Raw genomic sequence first — 19,743 nt, forward strand, 5'->3', positions numbered from 1 at the left:
CTGGAATAGGCTGGCAATGTGACCCTAGGACACCAGAGTGTCCAAGCTGTATTAAGCTGGCAGCGTGGCTCTGGCCTTGACTTACCTTCAGGTCTGACTCCTAACATTTAGGGTAAAAGCATTGTTCACATTTCCTGATATGAGACCAGGTGCCAGGTGGATCCATGATCCTTCAGCTGTTGCCACAGTGACTGCTGTGCACATCAAGGACCTCTGGTTCATCCATGTGTAGTGGCTAAGAATAAGGAGCCACGCTGCCCTGCCTCATATTCATGCTCTCATTGGCTTGCTGTGTGTCCTGGGAAAGTCACTGAACTTCTCTGTACCTCCAACTCCGGAAGTGGATGGAGATGTACCGTGTGGATCAGTGAGCTAGCTAACGTCGTCTCAAGCTGACGAGACTGCTGGCCCTTCCAAAGTGTGTGTGTGCAGTGGTGCCATTTCCGTCACTGTTTTCTAGTGAAGACAAGGGGGGACTCCAGCTCCTCACCCTCTGCCCCGGCCTGTGGCAGCTCTAAAGACCCAGAAACAGGCCAGCTGTGGTGGCCTACACCTTTCACCCCAGTGCTTGGAGGCAGGCAGATTTCTGTGAGCTCCAAGCCAGCCGGGTGACATTGTGAGACCCTGTCTCCAACAAAACAACCGAAGCAACCCAGGGTTTGGGGACCAACACAGATGGTTTTGCATTGCAGATCACTTTTCCCCAGAGAACGTGAACGACACGGCCAAGGAAACATGCCTGAATTGGTTTTTCAAGATTGCTTCCATCCGGGAACTCATTCCGAGATTGTATCCTTTTCTTGTCCTGTTTTAATGGCGGGTGGGAAGAGTGGTGCTGGTATTGGCAGCCGGGGGATGGGCTGCCCAGAAGTTCCCAGTGAAGCCTGGTTCTGTCCTGGTCAGTAGCTACACTGGAGAGGGCCTTGCTTGGAATCATCTAGATCCTGATAGTTCTCTTGTTTGTTACTTCGAATACAATGCATGAATCAGGCTTTTGTTCTTTTGAGCAACACTCCCATGTTAACTCTGTTAAGAAGTCTCATTTGAAAAAAAGATGTATTTTGTTTTTAGCTGTGTGACTGATGTATTTGTATACCCTCGGAGGCCAGAGGCATTGGTTCGCTTGGAGCTGAGTTTACAGGTGGTTGTGAGTCACCCTGATGGTGCTGGGAATGAAACTCAGGTCCTCAGGCTTGGTGGCCACCTGATGAGGCATCTCGAGGGTCCAGGTCCTGCTCTTCTTCACCAGTACCCCAGTGCTGAAACATGGGGACCTTGACCTATACACACTGTGCCTTAGTCACCTCTGGTCTGCGCTCCCCCTGAAACATGGGGGCCTTGACCTACACACACTGTGCCTTAGTCACCTCTGGTCTGCGCTCCCCCTGAAACATGGGGGCCTTGACCTACACGCACTGTGCCTTAGTCACCTCTGGTCTGCGCTCCCCCTGAAACATGGGGGCCTTGACCTACACGCACTGTGCCTTAGTCACCTCTGGTCTGCGCTCCCCCTGAAACATGGGGGCCTTGACCTACACGCACTGTGCCTTAGTCACCTCTGGTCTGCGCTCCCCATTGGCTTTGATTGGAAGGCTTAAATCTCACTTTAAATCTCACCAGAGCCAGGAGCCAACAGGCGACATTTCCCCAAACTTAAATAGGTGCGGAGCTTGGAGGACCCTGTAGAGAACACGGCAGCTGCCTACTCAGTTCTCTCCATGGTCATGGGCCATGATGTCCTTCTCGTGCCTAACTTACTGGTCTTTGTTTCCTTCTGGAGTAGCCTTTGTCTGGCAGGGAACAGGCCATCCTGGGCCATGTCTTCCTTAACGGAACGTTTCTGTAGTTACGTGGAAGCATCCATCCTGAAGTGTAACAAATTCCTCTCCAAAACGTAAGACCCTTCTTCATCTGGGGCTGTAGGATTTCTGTTCAAAGACACGAGCCCATGATAGCAGTGTGACAGTAGCAATTGTCATTGAGTTTGTAGCGTGTGATCCTGTGCTGATTACCCATGTATGTTCCCACTTATCGTATGGAAACTTAATGAAGTGGAGATGGCATTTTAATCCCTATATAATGAACAGAGAGGGAAAGTCAGGCACGGGGGGGGGGGGGGGGGGGGGGGTGGGGCAGTGTGTAGCCTGCAGGAGGTCAGTTCCCTGGGATCTGGCCATGGGTCTCCAGTAAGTTATTTAGACTCTGAGCCTCAATCCCCTTTGCTGAGCACGGACCTAGTGAGGAAGTGTGGGCCCTGACTATGCACACAGTGCTGGGAGGCCTGTACCACGCTATGTAGGCTGCCACTGTTGGCGATCATGGTGGAAGCAGGAGCCTTTGCTCCTGGGGCGGAGGCAGCGGGTGCAGTCGGGATTCTGAGCCATTTGCATACCTCGAGGAAGCCAATGGCATTTAGAGTCATGCCTGGCAACTGTGTCACAAGCTCAAAAGGGCAGCCATGGACTTCCCACAGAGAACTGTTTAATTTGGAGCTATGGGTGACTGGCATAGTTCATGGGTGCTGAAGAAATATTTTTGCCTCCCCAGTTGGGCGAGGATCGTGTCTAAGAGAGAAGACCTGTGTCACAGGAATGAATCTTAGGTCACATTGATGGGGTTTGAGGTGGCTGTTTGCTGCCAGCCTGAGGTGGTAGGAAGAGATGGGACACAGGACACTGAATCAGGACCAAACAGTGATCCGTATAGATTTATATAAACCAGTGCTTCTCAACCTTCTTCATGCTGTGACCTTTTAATACAGTTCCTCATGTTGTGGTGACCCCCCAACCATAAAAATATTTTTGTTGCTACTGCATAATTCTAATTTTGCTACGGTTATGAATCACAAGGTAATTATCTGATATTCAGGATATCTGATATGTGACCTTTGTGAAAGGGTCATTTGACCCCCTAAGGGGCTGTAACCCATAGGTTGAGAACCACTGCTATAAAAGATCAGGGGGCTGGCAATTGATGGAAATTTTTTTATCCCTCATAAAACTTAAAATTCGTAAAGTGGGGCTTGGGTAGGCAGATCACACCTGCAGTCCTGCCACTAGGGCAGGAGAATTGAGGGTTTGAGGCTAGTCTCCAACACACCAAAATAAATGAATTCGAATAACTCTGACCTCAGACAGGGGTGTGTGGGGGGGGCACCAGTAAGTTGTCCCCGCAGAGGAAAACCAGTCACCCTGAACTGAAGCTTTGACCTTGCTTCTTACAGTTGTGTTTTTCTCCCTACATGAGGGAAATGGAAGTGAACAGCGAACCCTCCCATGAGGTGTAACTCTGCCCTTCTTTCTCCCACAGGGGGATTGCAGAGTGCCTGCCCCGACTGACGAGCATGATCAGAGGGATTGGGGACCCGCTCGTGTCCGTGTACGCCCGGGCCTACCTATGTCGGGTATGCCGAGCTCGCAGAGCTGACTCTGCCTCCTTAGCGGGTTCCTTCTCCAGCTTCCTCTGCTCTGTTAGCTGCGGGTTGGAGGACACGGGTCCTCACAGAGAAGAGAGCTGCAGGGTGGCTTGTAAAAGTTAATTTGGAAGTAGACCAGCTTACCGCAGTTCTAATTAGGGGACGTTTAAGGTCATCTTCACCCAAGTGAACTGGTTTTCTGGATTAATTTTCTCAGTTCCAGCTGGGAAGGAGGCCCTAGGCTCTTTTTCAGTCACTTGAGACCGACTTTTCCTTGTGTTGAATTCTCTGGGTTTATTTGGGGTGTGTGTGTGTGTGTGTGTGTGTGTGTAGTTAAAGAGTTGGGCTAGGTATGAGCTGGCGAAGGCCTGGGAGGGAGCGCCGTCTCTGACGTAGGTTTGGGCTGCTATGGTGATCAGAGACGACTGAGGCCTCTTAGTCTCACTCTGAAGAAACTCACTCAGTTCTTTTGTCTCACCCACTCTTTGGTTTCTGAAGAATTCAACCCATGGAGCCATTTTTCTCAGTCCCATGGGGGCTTCCGCTCTAACGCTGGGCCTTCTGCCCCTGCCCCATCAGCCTTGTGCACCTTTGGGAGGGGTCCTGTCAAGTCACAGGCATCCTTGAGGACAGAACCACGGTGAGAGCCCTGTGCAGGGTCTGTGGTGCTTGTGAGCAGTAAACCAGGGCCTTCGATGGCTGTCTCGTGTGTTTCACCACAATATCCTCCGTGAGACACATGCATAGGGAAGAGAAAGCCGCCCCTCAGAGTACACCTGCTCCTCCTCTGTGATGGGCGAGGTGTGGCGTGGTTCTCTGCTTCAAGTTTGAGGTGGGTTTTAAACCCAGACATACCAGAGTCTTAACTTCTGAATCTAGTGAAGTTTGGCTCATTCTACATCGGAGTTTGTTGATGGTGTCCTGTGCTCAAAGCATTGTCATTTGCTGTATGCAAAACACCCCGTCCTCTAGGAGATACCCAAGAACATCCCTGTTTGCATATTTGCACACCAGTGCCTCTCACCCTTATCAATTACAACAGATTCTCTCCATCTGACTGACCCTTGTTGGAAAATATCAGAAGTACACCAAGGGTGGTGCTTCTGCTTATTGAAGAGAAAGCAAAGGAGAAATGCACGCTCCTTACAAACCTGAGGTCTGAAGCAAGCTACTTGAGCCAGGAAAGGAAGCGCTCCTTGCAGGTAAAGAGGACGAGGATGAGATGCTGAGGAGGAGGACGAGCCCACCTGAGAGGCTGAGGGAGTGCACTGTGCTGGTGAGGTCATTTTACCAATGCAGGCACTATAGACACCCCCCCTGTTGAATAATCAAGTGTTTTGACAAAAAGAGCTAAGAGGGTTGATATGGCAGAGTGTTAGCAGGTACAAGGTCCTGGGTTCAAGCCTGGAGCGTGGTGCACATTAGTAAGGATGTTTTTGGTTGTGAGCGGCAGAAACCTACTTCAGACTATTAGCTTGTGTGCTGGTTAATCGTGATTGGGGTGCGAGATGTCTAGGGAAGTAGTGAAGCACACATCTGAGTGTGTCTGCAGGTGTTTCCAGAGACGTTAGGTTATCAGGGCTTTGACCTGATGTATGGGTTAGCCATTGATGGATGCATTATATGGCAGTGGTACTGGGAGGTGGTGGGAGCACGGTGGGGCTTGATGGAGGGGTACATCATTGAGGGCATGCACTTGGGAGCCGTGCCTTCCTCTGGCTCCTTCCTTTTCCTCCCTCTTCACTCCTCTTTCTCCTGCCTTTCACGATGTGAGAGCCTCGCTCCGCTCCACCACACGCTTCCCCTACCGTGACCTTGGACTGAACAGTCTGAGACTGAGCGAGGATAATCCTCTCCTCTTAAGTTGTCTTCTCAGGTGTTAGAGAAGGAACCGATAGAAACTGAGTCTGAAAATGCAGATAGCACTTGGTTAGGTCTAGATCTTCAAAGTTGGGCATTTGCTTCGTCTAGGTTGGCTTCCTTCTGTATTTGCTCTTTATATATGATAGACCACAGCAGTGTCCAGCTCCCATATACCACATTTAGGGACTGTTTTTTAGGTTACTTGTAAAGTGCCTCTTCCCAGTAGATATCGCTAGTCTCAAAGCTGATTCACTGGACACTACCTTGGGCCACTCACCTCCATCCCACCACCGTGGCCGTGGCATGGGAGTGTACTTAACTTATTGGGCCTTGGGCATGTGCCCGCTCCTGGAACTCAGCTCCGTGGGACTACGGTTAGGAAGGATCATCCCTAAACATGATGCAGAAGCAGAGGGAATGAGTAAGTGGGGGGTGGAGGAGCCGCCAGCAGCTCCCTGTGCTACCCCAGGGCTGGACTGGGGCCAGGCAGCAGCTCCAAGAGCCAGGCTGACTCCTAAACTGCTGCCTTGGCTTGATGAGAAGAGATTTAAAAAAAAAAAAAAAGAACATAAGCAGTGAGTGGGTGAGCCTGAAGTGTTTATCAGGGGAGAGGCAGAGCAGCCCCTCCTCCAGCCCTCCAGCTGTGGGCCCCGCAGCTGCTCTCCACTGCCAGCCCTCTGGGCAGCTCTCTCTGTCCTCTGATGTAGATGTCCCTAGACATCTAAGGTATCACACGGAAGGGCAGACAACAGACTCAGAACCCTGGAGCTGGTTGTTAGCTAGGTGGCCTTCCAGCTGTTCTGGGAGTTTAACCCTCTGGTGAGTCTCACACCCAAAGGCTTGATACCATCAGAAAAGTGTCCTTTTGGGAACCACTGGCCTGGTAACTGGGAGAATTCTGTTCCGGCTGGAGGAGCCCAGGCAGCAGCTTCCTGTAGGAAGTCTTGTCTTTGGTTGGGCAGTGGTTTGGAACTGAGCTTGGTGTACAGGTTATGACATCCGAATGCTTATTCCTAGCTGAGATGCATACCTTCACTTACCTCTGACCCCAGCGCTCTGATTGCCCATAGGGGAGGGTTTTTTGCTTGTTTTTTTTTTTTTTTTGTTTTGTTTTGTTTTGCTAGATTGTATTCATAAAGCACTCTTTCTCCTCTGCCTTAGGTACCTTGCTTCAAACTTTAAAACTCAGGCTGTTTTTAAGTACTGCTTTCTGGAGCTGCTAATGATGGCTGGTGGCTATTATTTATTAATTTTGAGGCAGGATCTCACTATGTAGCCTTGACTGTGTAGCCTGGAACTCATAAAAATCCACCATGCCTGCCCTGGATGATGGCTTTAAAAAAATAATTGCTGTTCTCTTCCCTTAGTGTGGGAGGGCATGCCATGAGGTCGGTCTTCTCTCTGCTACTTGGGTTCCAGGATTGTACTCGGAATGTTAGTTTTGGCAGCAGGCGCTTTACCTGCTGAACCATCTCACCGGACAGGCCATGGTGTTTGTTAGCTTTGTGCTTGTCATGTTAAAATTGTGTAAGACACATTTAAAAGTGTGTCTTTTTCCATGTTTGCCCAATAAAGAATGTGTCTTCATTGCTGTCAGCAATGATGTAGTAACTGAGTGTCTTTGGCTCCCTAAGCTTTGGGGGTTAAGGAGAATGCTGAAGTTGAACCCAGGGCCTTGTATGGACTAAGCATGGGACCACCACCCTGCCACTCCTTGCCTGTATTTTAATCTTGCTTCATCTACTAAACATATCCATGAGTGTTGATCATCTTGTGTGTTAAAAGAGAAGATTGTTTTCATCATCTTGAGAGCACGGCCTCCTTTGTGCTGTATTGATTTGTTCTCTTGTGGTTTCTTCAGAAATACATTCATTGCCCTGAGGGAACTCAAAGGTGATCCCAAATGTCATTTTTTGTTAAAAATAGCTTCTGTGGTTTTTCTTATAAAATTAATGCATGTTTATTGAGCGGGAAAACAGATAAACAGAATGATGTAGGCTTTTCCTCTAAATGTGTATGTGTATGCATGCATGTGTATTTGTGTGTGTGCACGTGCGTGCGTGCTGTGGTACTGGGAATTGAATACTAGGACCCTTTACATGTTCGGCAAAGAGCTATATCCTAGCTCCTTTGTTTTCTGTTTTCAAAGTGGTGCTATAGCTAGGTGTGTGGCACACACTTGTAATTCCAGCACTTTAGAGACCGAGGCTGGAGGACTGGGTGCAAGGCCAGTCAGGGCATAGAGAGAGCCTGGGTTGAAAAGAAAAATGTACCATAAGGCAGGCACGTCATCTTATTTGTGCCTGGCTCTTTGCTGCTAAGATGGTTTCGCTTTGTTTGGTTGCAGGTGGGGATGGAAGTGGCCCCGCACCTCAAGGAAAGCCTCAACAAGAACTTCTTTGACTTCCTGCTTACATTTAAACAGGTAGGAGAGCACCGCACAGCAGCTCATTGAACTGACTGTGGTGGGAGCAGGTTCACAAGACTGAGTGGGGTCGTCAAGCCGAGGATCCTTGCAGCTGGCCAGATGTGCAGAGTGGCATGGGTGTCTGCAGGGGACCATGCCCTGTAGTGGATGGAGGGAGAGCTGACACACATTTATGAACAGGAAATGGCACTAGCCAATCCGCCTTACTACCTGGCATGGGTTACTTCACTTCTGCCTGTACAACACTCCTCCAGAGCTGCTCTGCTGGGTGGCGTGGGAAACTCGTTGTGCATTTTGTTTTTAAATACACTGAGGAAGCAGGCTGTTTCCATCGTATCCACCCGTGCACTTCCAAGCCAGCCTGGTGCGTGTGTGTGATATGACTCCCCTCCTTTCTGATGTCCTTTTGGTCTCCTGTAGATTCACGGAGACACGGTGCAGAACCAGCTGGTGGCCCAGGGTGTGGAGCTGTTGTCCTATCTCCCTCTGTACTCACCCGCCATGGGTTGGATCTTTCAGTGTGTCTCCTACCACGCCCCTGAGGTAAGGCCAGTGGGGGTACCTCTGGGGTACAGGGCTGCCTCCCCTTCTCCATGGTGTGACACCCTGCTTGGTGTGTCCTGTAATATTCCCAGAGTCCTTTTCTGGCAGCTTCAGTAATGTCTGTGCCAGCTGCCTTTCTGGAGAGCTCAGCTGTATGGGTGGTTGGTTCTATGCCGATTGCCTTTCTAGATTGTGTCCTTTCCTGCACTGGAAGGAGGGGAGCCACTCGGAGAGGCTACATTCTTATGGCTGGAAAGTGGCGACCGAGGGAAACCTTTGAGATCCTCCTCCAGGGTGGGGGAAGTTTCTCACCTCTTCATTTACCTTCCTCTGCCCCACTTGTGTCTGTCACAGTTCCGTGAGGCCTGTGTAGCACGTGGCACTGTCCTATTTCATGCAAGGGCAAGTAGACCTTTCCGTATTGCTTGCATAATGCTTTCTCCTTTTCCCCCCCCCCCCCCCCTTTCTCTTCTGAGTGATATACTTTCAGGAATTAAGCTAGTAACAGAAATATGATTTTTTTTCTTCCCGGTGGTTCCCAGTGCATGCTGACGTGACTGTGGTAGATGAAGCTTGGTGGTCGAGAGGAAAAGGCAGCTTGCTGTACACTGCAGTGTGGGGAAAGCCGTTCAGAGTCAGGGACCTGTTTCCCAGCAACAGGCAACAAAAAGAGCAGGCTTCTGACAGCAGTGCCACTCCCATGGGTTCATCCTGGGGAGATAAACGACGAGCATTTAACAAGAACACATATGTTCATGTAGTTGTAATGGCGCAGAACTGGAAGTAGCTACCAGGGCTCCGACTGAATTCTTGTGTGTGCGTTCACTGGAAGGGTGCAGGGTCCTTTGAAAGACTTTACCCCGTGAGTGCCAGTCTGTTCTGGTGTAAGGCCGTTCACAGTACATAGCTGGGCAGAAGCAGTAGCTCTGCTCACTGCTGTGTGGGTGGTCAGCCATGGAGTAGCCTAGTGCTGGAGTAAGGGCTTTGGTGCTGGGGTGATTGGGTCTGTCCTCGACTCTGTGACCTTGTCATGGGACAGTGGATGCCTGATTACTCGCTCCTCGTCACTGAGAATACTGTGTCTTTATCTGTGACAATCCCTGTTCTCTAGCGTGTGGCCAGACTAAACCAGGACAATGCTTTTACTGTAGAGTGGGTATCCCACATACAGCCCTATGTTCAGTGGTGGGGGGGGTCTTGCTTTGTAGCCCAAGCTAACCTCAAACTCATTATCCTCCTGCTTCAGTCTCTTGATTGCTGGGATTACAGCGTGCACCTTCATACCTGGATCACTTTGAGACCATCTTAACTGAATTCCCTTTGCCCTGTGTGTGGTTTTACTTTTTGGAATCTAAAGTATGGGAAGGGGGGGGGGCAAAGAATTGCTATATTTTAGGTGGGAATTGTTTTAATTTTTGTAAGCTGATTTCATGTCTAAAGGGAAGGTAATTTGAAGAGCTGCTAGGTGCTATGTGGTCTTTAGCAACCACATGTGGTCCCCTCCTGGGGAAAAATGTGCCACAAACTTGATTATGGAAACAGAACCCCTCAGCCTTCCTCTGCAAGATTCAAACACTCCTACAAGAAGGGTTAGTGTGCTGGAAATGAGAACGCTTTTTTTTTTTCTTATTTTAATGAAAGGCAAAATCAGATGAAGAAATTCAGGGTGGGTGTCCCAAGATGCCCTTGCGTTTATTTGAACCATCAGAAGTCTCAGAGGAGTCAGGCTGGGAATAGAACCTTCTGTGGGGAGTACCGCTCTAGGAAAGCATCCTGCAGCAGGAGAAGTGACTGGAAATTAGGTCACCTGAATAATGATAAACTGTGTTCTTGGGGCACTTAGATGAGGGACTTGCAGTATCTTGTTAAAAAAAATGTTAATAATTTCCAAACAGTAGATGAAATGCTGTCAGTAAGGAAGGTGGAGTTGAAGGGACGGTGACAGTGTGGTGCTAAGAGCTCTTGGATAGCTGGAACGAGGTGAGGGGAGGCCAGGGAGTGTTGTCTCTGTCTTCCAAATAGAATGTTGTAAAGTTGGGCCACAGCAGTTGGCCTGCATAGCTCAGGCAGGTGCGAGGGAAGGGGGACAGATGTTAGCTGCATCTGATGTATAAAGTTGCAAATTGTAATCGAAATCCACAGCCAGATGTGTTGGCAGGCCTGTAATCCTAGTGTTTGGGAAGTGAGGCAGGAGGATCATGTCTGAGGCTAGTCTGGGCTACATAGGAGCCTGTATAATAATAATAATAATAATAATAATAATAATAATAATAATAGAAATTAAAATCTAGAAAGGGTAATTGATTATCCAGGAGGTTTTCCCCTATTATGGTTTGTAGGTGGGATTTGTCTTCCTTTCTACAGCTGAGATTGTAGTAAGTGAAAGATTGCCGCTTCATTTCAGGTACCCCATGCTTAGACAAGGGTAGCTGTTGTACACAGCTCGCCGTGGGTGATGGGAACAAGTGCCTTGAGAAACTGTATGTTGCTGTTTGATGAAGTGGGGGCTGGAGGAGGCCTGTGGTGATTCTCAGGGTTGTGTGGTCCGTGCTGAGTTGTGCAGCAGCGTGTCGATGGTGAAGGCAGAAAGGACAGCGCAGCTCCGGGCTCTCCCTGGAGGCGGACAGTAGGGCCAGGTTAGCCTTTCTCTAAGGGCTGTGGCTCTGGGGACCATGATGAGGGTGGTCCTTGATGGTGTAAATCACAAACAATCCCACACCAGTTTGGAATTATGATTAATAGAATGGTTATTTATTTAAAGGGGAAATAACTTACAGATCACCGTCCCAGACAACAGCCCTCTGCGCAATCAGGAAGGGAGCCTAGTCGTCAGAAGCGGAGCAGGAAGCCAGAGAGCGAGCGGAGGGAAGTGGCCGCATTTTTAAAAAGAGAGACCACGCCCCAATGGGCTGGTATCTTAGCGGCTATTGGCTGAAGGAGCAGAAGGAACTCCCGCAACAGGTCCTGGCAGACCTCGTGCAAACAAATGGAAACCTGAACTCCTTTGAAGGGGGGGGGCAGCTGGGAGGGGACCTGTGTAAACAGGTAAACAGGTCGGCTACGTGCATGGTAAGGGTCTGGGATCTGGGAATACTTGAGAAGAGGAAAAAATCTGGCCAGCTGGAGTGCCCAGCATGGCCAGGGTTAGGCCAGGTTCAGCTGCAGGGTGGCTGAAGCCACCATCCTGAGAAGAGGGAGCCCTGTGGGGGCTTTGGAAAGGCAAACGGTCTGAAGAGAGGAGTGTCCTGAGGAATGCAGATGGCAGAGACTTACCAGCTTGGGTCAGGGAGGGGAGAACAGAACCATTGGTTGCTGGGCAAAGACAGGAGGAGGGATGGGTATGTCTGGAGCTGTGTGGAAGGCCATGTGGCCTTGTGGCATAGGGAGCTGAGTCACCCACAAGGTGAGACTGTCACACAGCTACTTTTTTGTTGAGGCCCATGACACACCATCTCTGTGGGTTTACTCTGCTTGAAGTATCCAAAGTCTTCCATGTGCTCTTATCGTCCTGGTCTGACAGTTGAGGCAGCCATGACTAAGAATGTCTTACATATCACACAGCTGGAAAGAGTCGGTGTGTGGTGCTGACTCCAAAGGTAGCAGGTGTCTTTCAGCTTGTCCCCTCTGGGTGCCTTCTGCTAACCGCTGCACCTGAGGTGGACATAAGCCCTGACAGATGACGCAAGGGACTTTGCATTCCAGTGTGCTTCCTGGAGATGACTCCTTAGATACTGTCAACACAGGGCAGGCGGAGTGACACGTGCCTGTAATCTCAATCCTTTGTACTCCAGTGTGCTTCCTGGAGACTGCTCCTTAGACATAGAAAAACACAGGGTAGGCGGGATGACACATGCCTGTAATCCCAATCCTTGGAAGATTGAGGCAGGAGGGTCACCTCAACTTTGAGGCCTGCCAGGGCTACATAGTAAATCTGAGGTGGAGGCCAGCCTCGACTACATAACAAAACCCTGTTTCAAAAATGGGAAAGTACAGGACCAGTGTGCTGGGGGCTCAGTGGGTAAAGAGACTTGCCACACAAACCTGTGACCTAAGTTCCATTCCCAGAACCCACATAAACGTAAAAGGAGAAACCGAATCTCTAAAGTTGTCTCCAACCTCCACACATGCCCCACAGTGTGTGCATACATGCGCTCACTCTTACAACAATCCTAACAGAAAATGGCAATAACAACATGAATCTAGAGCGATGGCTTAGCAGGTGAGAGTCCTTGCTGTGTGAACATAAGGTCACATATCTAGTGTCCATACGAAAAGTTGTCTGGGCATCCTGGTGCCTGCACATTCCCCCATAACTCTAGTGCTGTTTGGGGTACAGAAGAGGATGGCTGAGGTTTGCTGCTCACTAGAAGAACGCCAGGTTCCGTGAGAGACCTCATCCAAAAGGAACAAAGCAGAGAGCAAGAGCAGGACAACCAGTATCATCTTCCAGCCTGAGAGTGTGCATGAACCTGCACATACCACACCACACACACACACACACGCACACACACACACACACACACACGCACCCTCTTCATATACACAGAAGTGCAAGATGAGGCTAATATCACAAATGTCTAATATCTAAGGTTCTGTACACAATTATGTTCTATTTGCTTATTAGAAAAAAAATCCCAGTGAAGAGAAATAACAGGAAAAATGGAATTAAAACATTTTACATATCCATCATTTAGGGTCGGTTTGAAAACCATCTGCTTGTGGTGTGACTGCTCAGGCATTAAAATGATGGCCCTGTGCGCCATGGAAGCGGGGAGGTGTTCTTGATTCTTGAGTAGACAGGGTCATTAGCAGTCCAGCGCGAATAGGGTTGTCCTGTTTCTGTAAAAAACAAAACAGACATCTATAATAGTAACCGATGTAATAGTGAATACTGATATTCACAAAGGTGAAGTTCTAGAAAGACCAACACCCAAATGTTATCAGTTATGATTAGAAGAGGAGTCACACATTCCTAGATGCATATTGATACATTTAGATGCATTTTGTAGCTAGCTATCTCTTATAGAGTTTATAAAAACAACAAAGTGTGTAGATAATGAAATGTGGGAGCAAGAATAGTACTAAGAGTATATAGAAAGTCTGACTCCCAGTATGTACCTTATGCATTGCAGGTTCTGTTGGGTGTGGGTGCTATGTATGCCAAGCTGGGAGTGCTTCAGTGTGTTAGCCAGGCCAGAAGTCTGTTACACCCTCAGCGGGCTTTGAACTCTTGGTCCTCTTGTCCTTGTGAAGGACCAGAAAAAAGATGAAATAAATAAAATTATCCTCGTGTGGATTTGCCTGCTTGTGTAATGCTTGTCACCCTGGACCCTTACAGATGTGCTTTATTTTGTATGACAGCTCCATTCATATGTTTTTCGAGACAAGGTTTCTTGGTGTAGCTTTGGAGCCTGTCCTGGCACTCACTCTGTAGACCAGGATGGCCTCGACTCACAGAGATCTGCCTTGCGTCTGCCTCCCGAGTGCTGGAATTAAAAGCTTGTGCCATCACTGCCAGGCTCCCTTCATATCTTCTTGACATTTTTGATGCATTCTTGTGTGTGTTGCATTGTGTGTGATGTATATACGTGTTAGTGTAGATATATGCACGTGTGAGTAGAAGCCAGAGGTAGATGCCAGGTGTTTTCTTCAGTTGCATTCCATCTTTATTTTAGTTACTTATTGATTTGATTTTGAGACAAGGTTTCTCTGGATAGCCTCATTTGTCTTGGAACTCACTCTGTAGACCAGGCTGGGCTCAACTCATAGAGATCCACCTGTCTGCCTCTTGAGTAGCAGGATTAAAGGCATGCTCCGCTAATACCCACCACCTTTATTCTTTTAATTACATTTTTAATTTTTTTTGTTTATGTGTGGATTGGGGAAGGGTGTTACATGTACCACAGTAAACATGTGGAGGTCAGAGGACAGCTCTGTGGAGTGGATGCTCTGTTCCCACCTTGACACCTTGCCTGTTCTGAGGCGTGAACCCAGGTCTCAAGGCTTGTGCAATAACAGCCTTTACTTGGTGAACCGTTTGCTAGCCTTCTACCTTTCTTTTAGAGACAAGCTCTCTCACTAAACCTAAAGTTCATTGATTAGACTGGTCTGGATGGCTTGTGAACTTCAGGGCTCCTGTCTTCATTCCCTCACCTCCAATTCTGATGTACAAACCATCTTGCCTGGATTTTTCTTGGCTTTTGAAGATCCAATCTCAGTACTTGGTTGTGGTGTTGAAGCAGGTGTGTCACTGCCTGAGCCATCTCTCCATTCCCTAAGATGATATTAGAAAACAAAATAAACAAAAGAAAAACAGATTCTTTTCCCTTTAGACAGGCATTTTTCTCAGTTCATCTTTTCAGAGGTGTTAAGTGGCTCAGGCATACTGGCCCAACACTCGAGAAGGTGAATCAGGAAGATTAAAGGTTGGAGACCAGCCTGGGTTACACAGCAAGTTTCAAGTCAACCTGGGCTACACATCAAGACTCTGTCCAAAAACCTAGAAATGGCCAACACATTATTGTGTATGTGTACTTGTACGTGTATGTGTGTTGTGTATGCATGTGCATGTGTGTATATGGAAGAACGACACTCAGGAAAGCATGAGTCCTGTCTGTCCTCCTCCCTGCCTTCTTCCCTGTGCCTTAGTCATTGATCTGTGTATTAAGATTGCTCCTTCAGTAGGGCTTGCATTTGTGTGCTGTGGAGTATCACACTTGTACGGAATTTCCCTTTCTCAGCTTTTCTGAGATAGCACTTGGTGTTAGTTGTCAAGAGTGACTTTCCAAGTAGCAGCGAGTCTCGAGTGGGTCAGGAAGCCATTGTGACAACATTTTAGCAGCAGCAGGGATTCTTCTGGCTGTAAGGAGCAGACAGTTGTCAGGCCTGGATGACAGATATCGTCAGTATGTCCTTCCAACAGAAAGGCATTCTGGGCCAGTCATCTTCCATCTGTCTTTCTGTTCTGCAGCCTCCTGCTAGGAGTGAGGTGTCTGCAGCCACTCCTATGCCTGTGTCACGATTAAATTGTTTTTCAAAGCCCTTAGAAGACCCCCCCCCCAACCTGTCTCAGCAGCTAGAAATGGAACATATGGCCAACTCTAAACTCACAAGGAAAAGCAAAGAGAGGCTGCAGAGCTTTGGTTGAGTATTTGTTAGTTGCCTCAGGTCCTCCAGGGAGAGAGCACAACCTGGCAGACCTGAGCAGCGGACAATTACTGTCTCACCATTCTGGAGGCTTGAAGACCAAGGTCAAGGTGCTAGCAGAGCTGGTCTCTGGTGAGGCCACCCTCCCTCCTCCATGTGCAGATGGCTGCCTCCTCCTGTGTCCTTCCCTGTGTGCACACATCACCCCACTCCCTCTGCCTTCCTTCTGAAGATGCCAGTCCTTTTGGATGGGGTCCCACACTGATGACCTCACTTAACCTTAGTATTTCCTCAAAGGCCCTACATACTGTCTCACTGGAATTTAGGGTTTCTATGTGTAAATTTGAGGGGAGGGTGACATATCAGGATCCAGTTTGATGTGGGACAGAGTCCAGAATCTGAAAAAGGGAGCCAAAAAAGGCACTGACAATTATTTTGACTTCAGGGTTAGATTTTGACACAAACCTCATTTCCACTTCTTAGGAGGAAGCACTGGCCATGTCTGGCTTAGCCCATGTGTACAGGGGTCTGTTTTTCCCAGACCTCCAGCCCTGTGGCAAAGCATGCAGAAGAAAGGATAGTTATTCAGACACCCGGTCAAGTGCTCAGCGTCTAGACTGCTGGCATTAGTCCTGTCTTACGCTTGACCTTGTCTATAACTATACAAAACCATTCCCAAACCACTGCCCTAAAGACTACTTCTTGTATTGATTTTTCAAAACAAAACAGAAAACCCAGGAGCTCTTTTGAAGCCACGTCATTACCTTAAGATAGCTCCAAAGCCCTCTGTAGTGCACAGGAGTATACAATCTCCTTCGGGTGGAAGGGCGTGCTTGGAACTTAGTAAGGAATGCAGTCTTTGGTGCCAGCACAGTGGGGTCACCACTGACCCTGGTGCCTGGCTTTGTGACTTTGGCTAAAATCTGGCCACGGCTCAGTTTCCTGTCTGTGAAATGGGAGAATGGCAGTGCATCTGGGTAGGAGAGATGAGACCCACGAGAACAAGCTTCTCTGTGATTGGTGGGCACTGAGCCATGGCCTGGCATTTGTTGATCCCTTTTTGACTGCATTATTGAGCAAGCCGCAGGCTCTTTGACAAGCAAGTAAGAGTGTCGTAGAAACTTAAGATCTTTCCCTCCTGTTCATGCCTGGGAGCTGGAGGTGCATCGTTCTGTAGTGACACTGGGTAGGATGCTGCCACCATGTCTAACTCGGTGTCTCACCAAGGTCTCGCCATCGGTGGCTGGAGAGACTGGACCTGACCCTGGACTCGCCTGATGCCTGGCCCCAGCTCTTTTGTTGTTGTTGTTGTTGTTTTTAGCTTTTTGAGACAGGGTTTCTCTGTGTAGCCCTGGCTGTCCTGGAACTCACTCTGTAGACCAGGCTGGCCTCAAACTCAGAGATCCACCTGTCTCTGCCTCCCGAGTGCTGGGATTAAAGACGGGCGCTGCCACCACTTGTTTTACTTTCTTACCCTTCTCATCCTTGCCAAGCAGAGGGCTGTGGGAATTTGCATTATGTAAATTGGATGCTGTTTAAAGTATGGCATTTTGAAAATCTCTTAGAGATGTTGCTTTGTATCCTCCGAGTTGACACTTTTCCTCTTAAACTTCCTAGGCTTTGCTGACGGAGATGATGGAGAGATGTAAAAAACTAGGCAACAAGTAAGTACTTTTAAGACTCATATAGGCACCTGCTTGAAATCGCAGTCAGTGTGTGTGTGTGTGATGTGTATATGTATGTCAGAGTTCATGCACAGAGACCAGGGGGCGGTGTTAGGTGTCTTTCTCCATAGTGCTCCACCTGTTTTTTGAGGCAAGGTCTCTCATGAACCTGGTACTCTCTGATTCAGTTAGACTGGCTGGCCAGCAAGCGTGGGTATCTTTCTTTCTCTGCCTGTCCAGCAGTGGGGTCACAGGTGTTCCCCATCACAGCCGGGCCTTTATGTGGGTGCTGGACATTTGAATCCAGGTCCTCATATTTGTGCAGTATGCACTTTACCAATGGAACTCTCTCCTTGGCCATCATTTGTTTCTGTTTATTCTTCTGAGCTTCCACCATCAACATGGATGAGAGCAAGCATAGGAGTTTGTTAGACTGTGGAGGTTCAGAACAATGCATTAAAATTGCCTGGTCTCAGACCTCAGCTCCGTTCTAACTTAGCTTTGTGATCTTGGCCCACTAACCTAACTGCCCTGTCCTTTAGTCTTCCCCCTCTGCAGAATGGAGTGATACTAGCCCTTTCTTTATGGGGCTTGGTAAGTGGTCGTGCCAGGAAGCACTTGGTTTCCTGCCTCCTGCCTCTGAGGGTCCCTTTACTACTTTCTTGGTGACAGATACGTATACATCCTGGAGTGGGGTTTGGTCTTCCTCAAGTACCTAAAATTCAGGGTCTCTCTCATAAGAAATTCCTCATATAAAAGAAACACATTTGTAGCAAGGACTCATGTTGTTATGAATATTCAGTTTTGTTAGTGCATGAGCCTATGAAGGCTCACGTCTACTCAAGTGGGTTATCTGTAGATGATTTTCCCGTCCATCCATCTAGTGCATTCAACCGCTGTCAAGTGTCAAATATGCCGAGTCCTGTGGCAGCCCCTAGGGAGTGCCCCTTACGATGTCTGATGCTTTGGTTATTTCTTTTTCTTTCTAACCTTTCCATTAAAAGCTGTCAATCATTCTTCTTGGTAGGCAGTATACATCCTAGCATTAAATCTGGCTTGCAAGCCAGGTACAGTGACAATTATTCATAATCCCAGAATTTGAGGAGTGGAGATGGGAGGGTTGTATGCTCCATGCCAGCCTAGGCTATGTAGAAAGACAAACAAATAGTAAGTAAATAGACAAATAAATAAATGAAGGACATGTATCCTGAGGAAGCTGTGAGTGATTTGGTATCTGTTTCTTTCAGCGCTTTGCTCTTGAACTCCGTGATGTCAGCTTTCAGGGCTGAGTTCATTGCCACCAGGTCTATGGACTTCATTGGCATGATCAAAGAGTGCAACGAGTCTGGCTTCCCCAAGGTAGGCTCTTGATTCACTGGATGTTGGGAGAAGAGACAATGGTGTCTACCTGATTGCTCTGGAGGCTGGAGTCAGGTGTGGGGGCAGTGCAGGCTAGAGGAGACTGCTGAAGGCTCTGTTTCCAAAGGGTGTGGCAGGAGATGGTTGAGATTGGGATCCCTAATGCCACGGAACTGTTCTGCATAGGGTCTTGAATGCTGAGCCCGTAAATGGACTCGCCATGGAGTGTTTAGGAAAGACGTGGTCACACATCTTTAAAATAGATTTGCTGATGGGCTGTAGAGGTGCTCAGTCAGTAAAGTACTTGCATAAGCACGAGGGCCTGAATTTGATGCCCACATAAAAGCCAGGAATGGTGGTAGCACGTGCTTGTAGTTCAGCACTGGGGAGATGGAGACAGGCAGAGCCTGGGGATCTCTGACCAGTCAGTCAACCTAAGTGGTGATTCCCAGGTCCCAGTAAGAGCCTGTCTCAAAAACCAAGGTGGATGGCTCCTGAGGAACAACATTCGTGTTTGATTCTGGCCTCTCCGTGCATACACTCTCTCTCTCTCTCTCTCTCTCTCTCTCTCTCTCTCTCTCTCTCTCTTTCTCTCTCTCTCTCTCTCTCCATCCCCCAGTTAGTGAAAACTACCTCCAGTAACACATGTGATCTGCAAATTAGAGCACCAGAGGCCAGTTCACTTTTGGTTGTGTACTGGGAACTGAGCTCTGGCTCTCACACAGGCTAAGCGCATACTCTACTTGAGATGCTTGGCGGTGAGCGCCAGCTCCGTGAGTTTCTCAGAGTTCTTTGGGTGGATCTGTGAAACTTCAGAAAAAAGTCTTAGGCGGATTCCCCTGGAGACATAAAATGCTGGAGCCTTTTCTTTCTCTTTCAAGCCTCAGGTTATTTTGACTTATAATCTCTAGGAACATAACCATTTTCTACTTTCTCAGCATCTCCTTTTCCATTCACTGGGGCTGAACTTGGCCTTGGCTGATCCTCCTGAGAATGATCGACTTCAGATTCTCAATGAAGCTTGGAAAGTCATCACTAAGTTGAAGAATCCTCAAGTGAGTACCCGTACCCGTTTAGACCTAAGTTTCACTAACTTTTGTAGAAGTAATACAGTATACACTTAAATTTTTTATAAATGTGTTCGAGTGTTTTGCCTGCACTTATGTCTGTATACAGTCTGTGAGCAGTGACCATGGTCTCCTGGAACTGAAGTTATGGGTGGTTGTTAGCCACCACATGGGTGCTGGGAATCAAACCTGGGTCTCAGCAAGAGCACCAAGTGTTCTTAACTGCCAAGCCACCTCTCCAGCTCCATACATTTACTT

The 19,743-nt window shown here is 48.3% G+C and overlaps 1 protein-coding gene across 1 annotated transcript in view; it reads left to right on the top strand.

Annotated features, from left to right (window-relative positions):
* The window catches only part of Vps35l (VPS35 endosomal protein sorting factor like), a 108,408-nt gene that overhangs the window by 31,567 nt on the left and 57,098 nt on the right, over nt 1-19,743 (top strand). The window contains exons 10-17 of the mRNA XM_038346946.2: nt 693-789; nt 1,847-1,894; nt 3,310-3,403; nt 7,626-7,703; nt 8,127-8,249; nt 17,013-17,059; nt 18,307-18,418; nt 19,357-19,473. Coding sequence (XP_038202874.1) covers nt 693-789; nt 1,847-1,894; nt 3,310-3,403; nt 7,626-7,703; nt 8,127-8,249; nt 17,013-17,059; nt 18,307-18,418; nt 19,357-19,473 — 716 coding nt within the window. The remainder of the gene's footprint in view (nt 1-692; nt 790-1,846; nt 1,895-3,309; nt 3,404-7,625; nt 7,704-8,126; nt 8,250-17,012; nt 17,060-18,306; nt 18,419-19,356; nt 19,474-19,743) is intronic.

The sequence above is a fragment of the Arvicola amphibius genome, chromosome 1 (assembly GCF_903992535.2).
Source record: "Arvicola amphibius chromosome 1, mArvAmp1.2, whole genome shotgun sequence".
Taxonomy (NCBI): Eukaryota; Metazoa; Chordata; class Mammalia; order Rodentia; family Cricetidae; genus Arvicola; species Arvicola amphibius.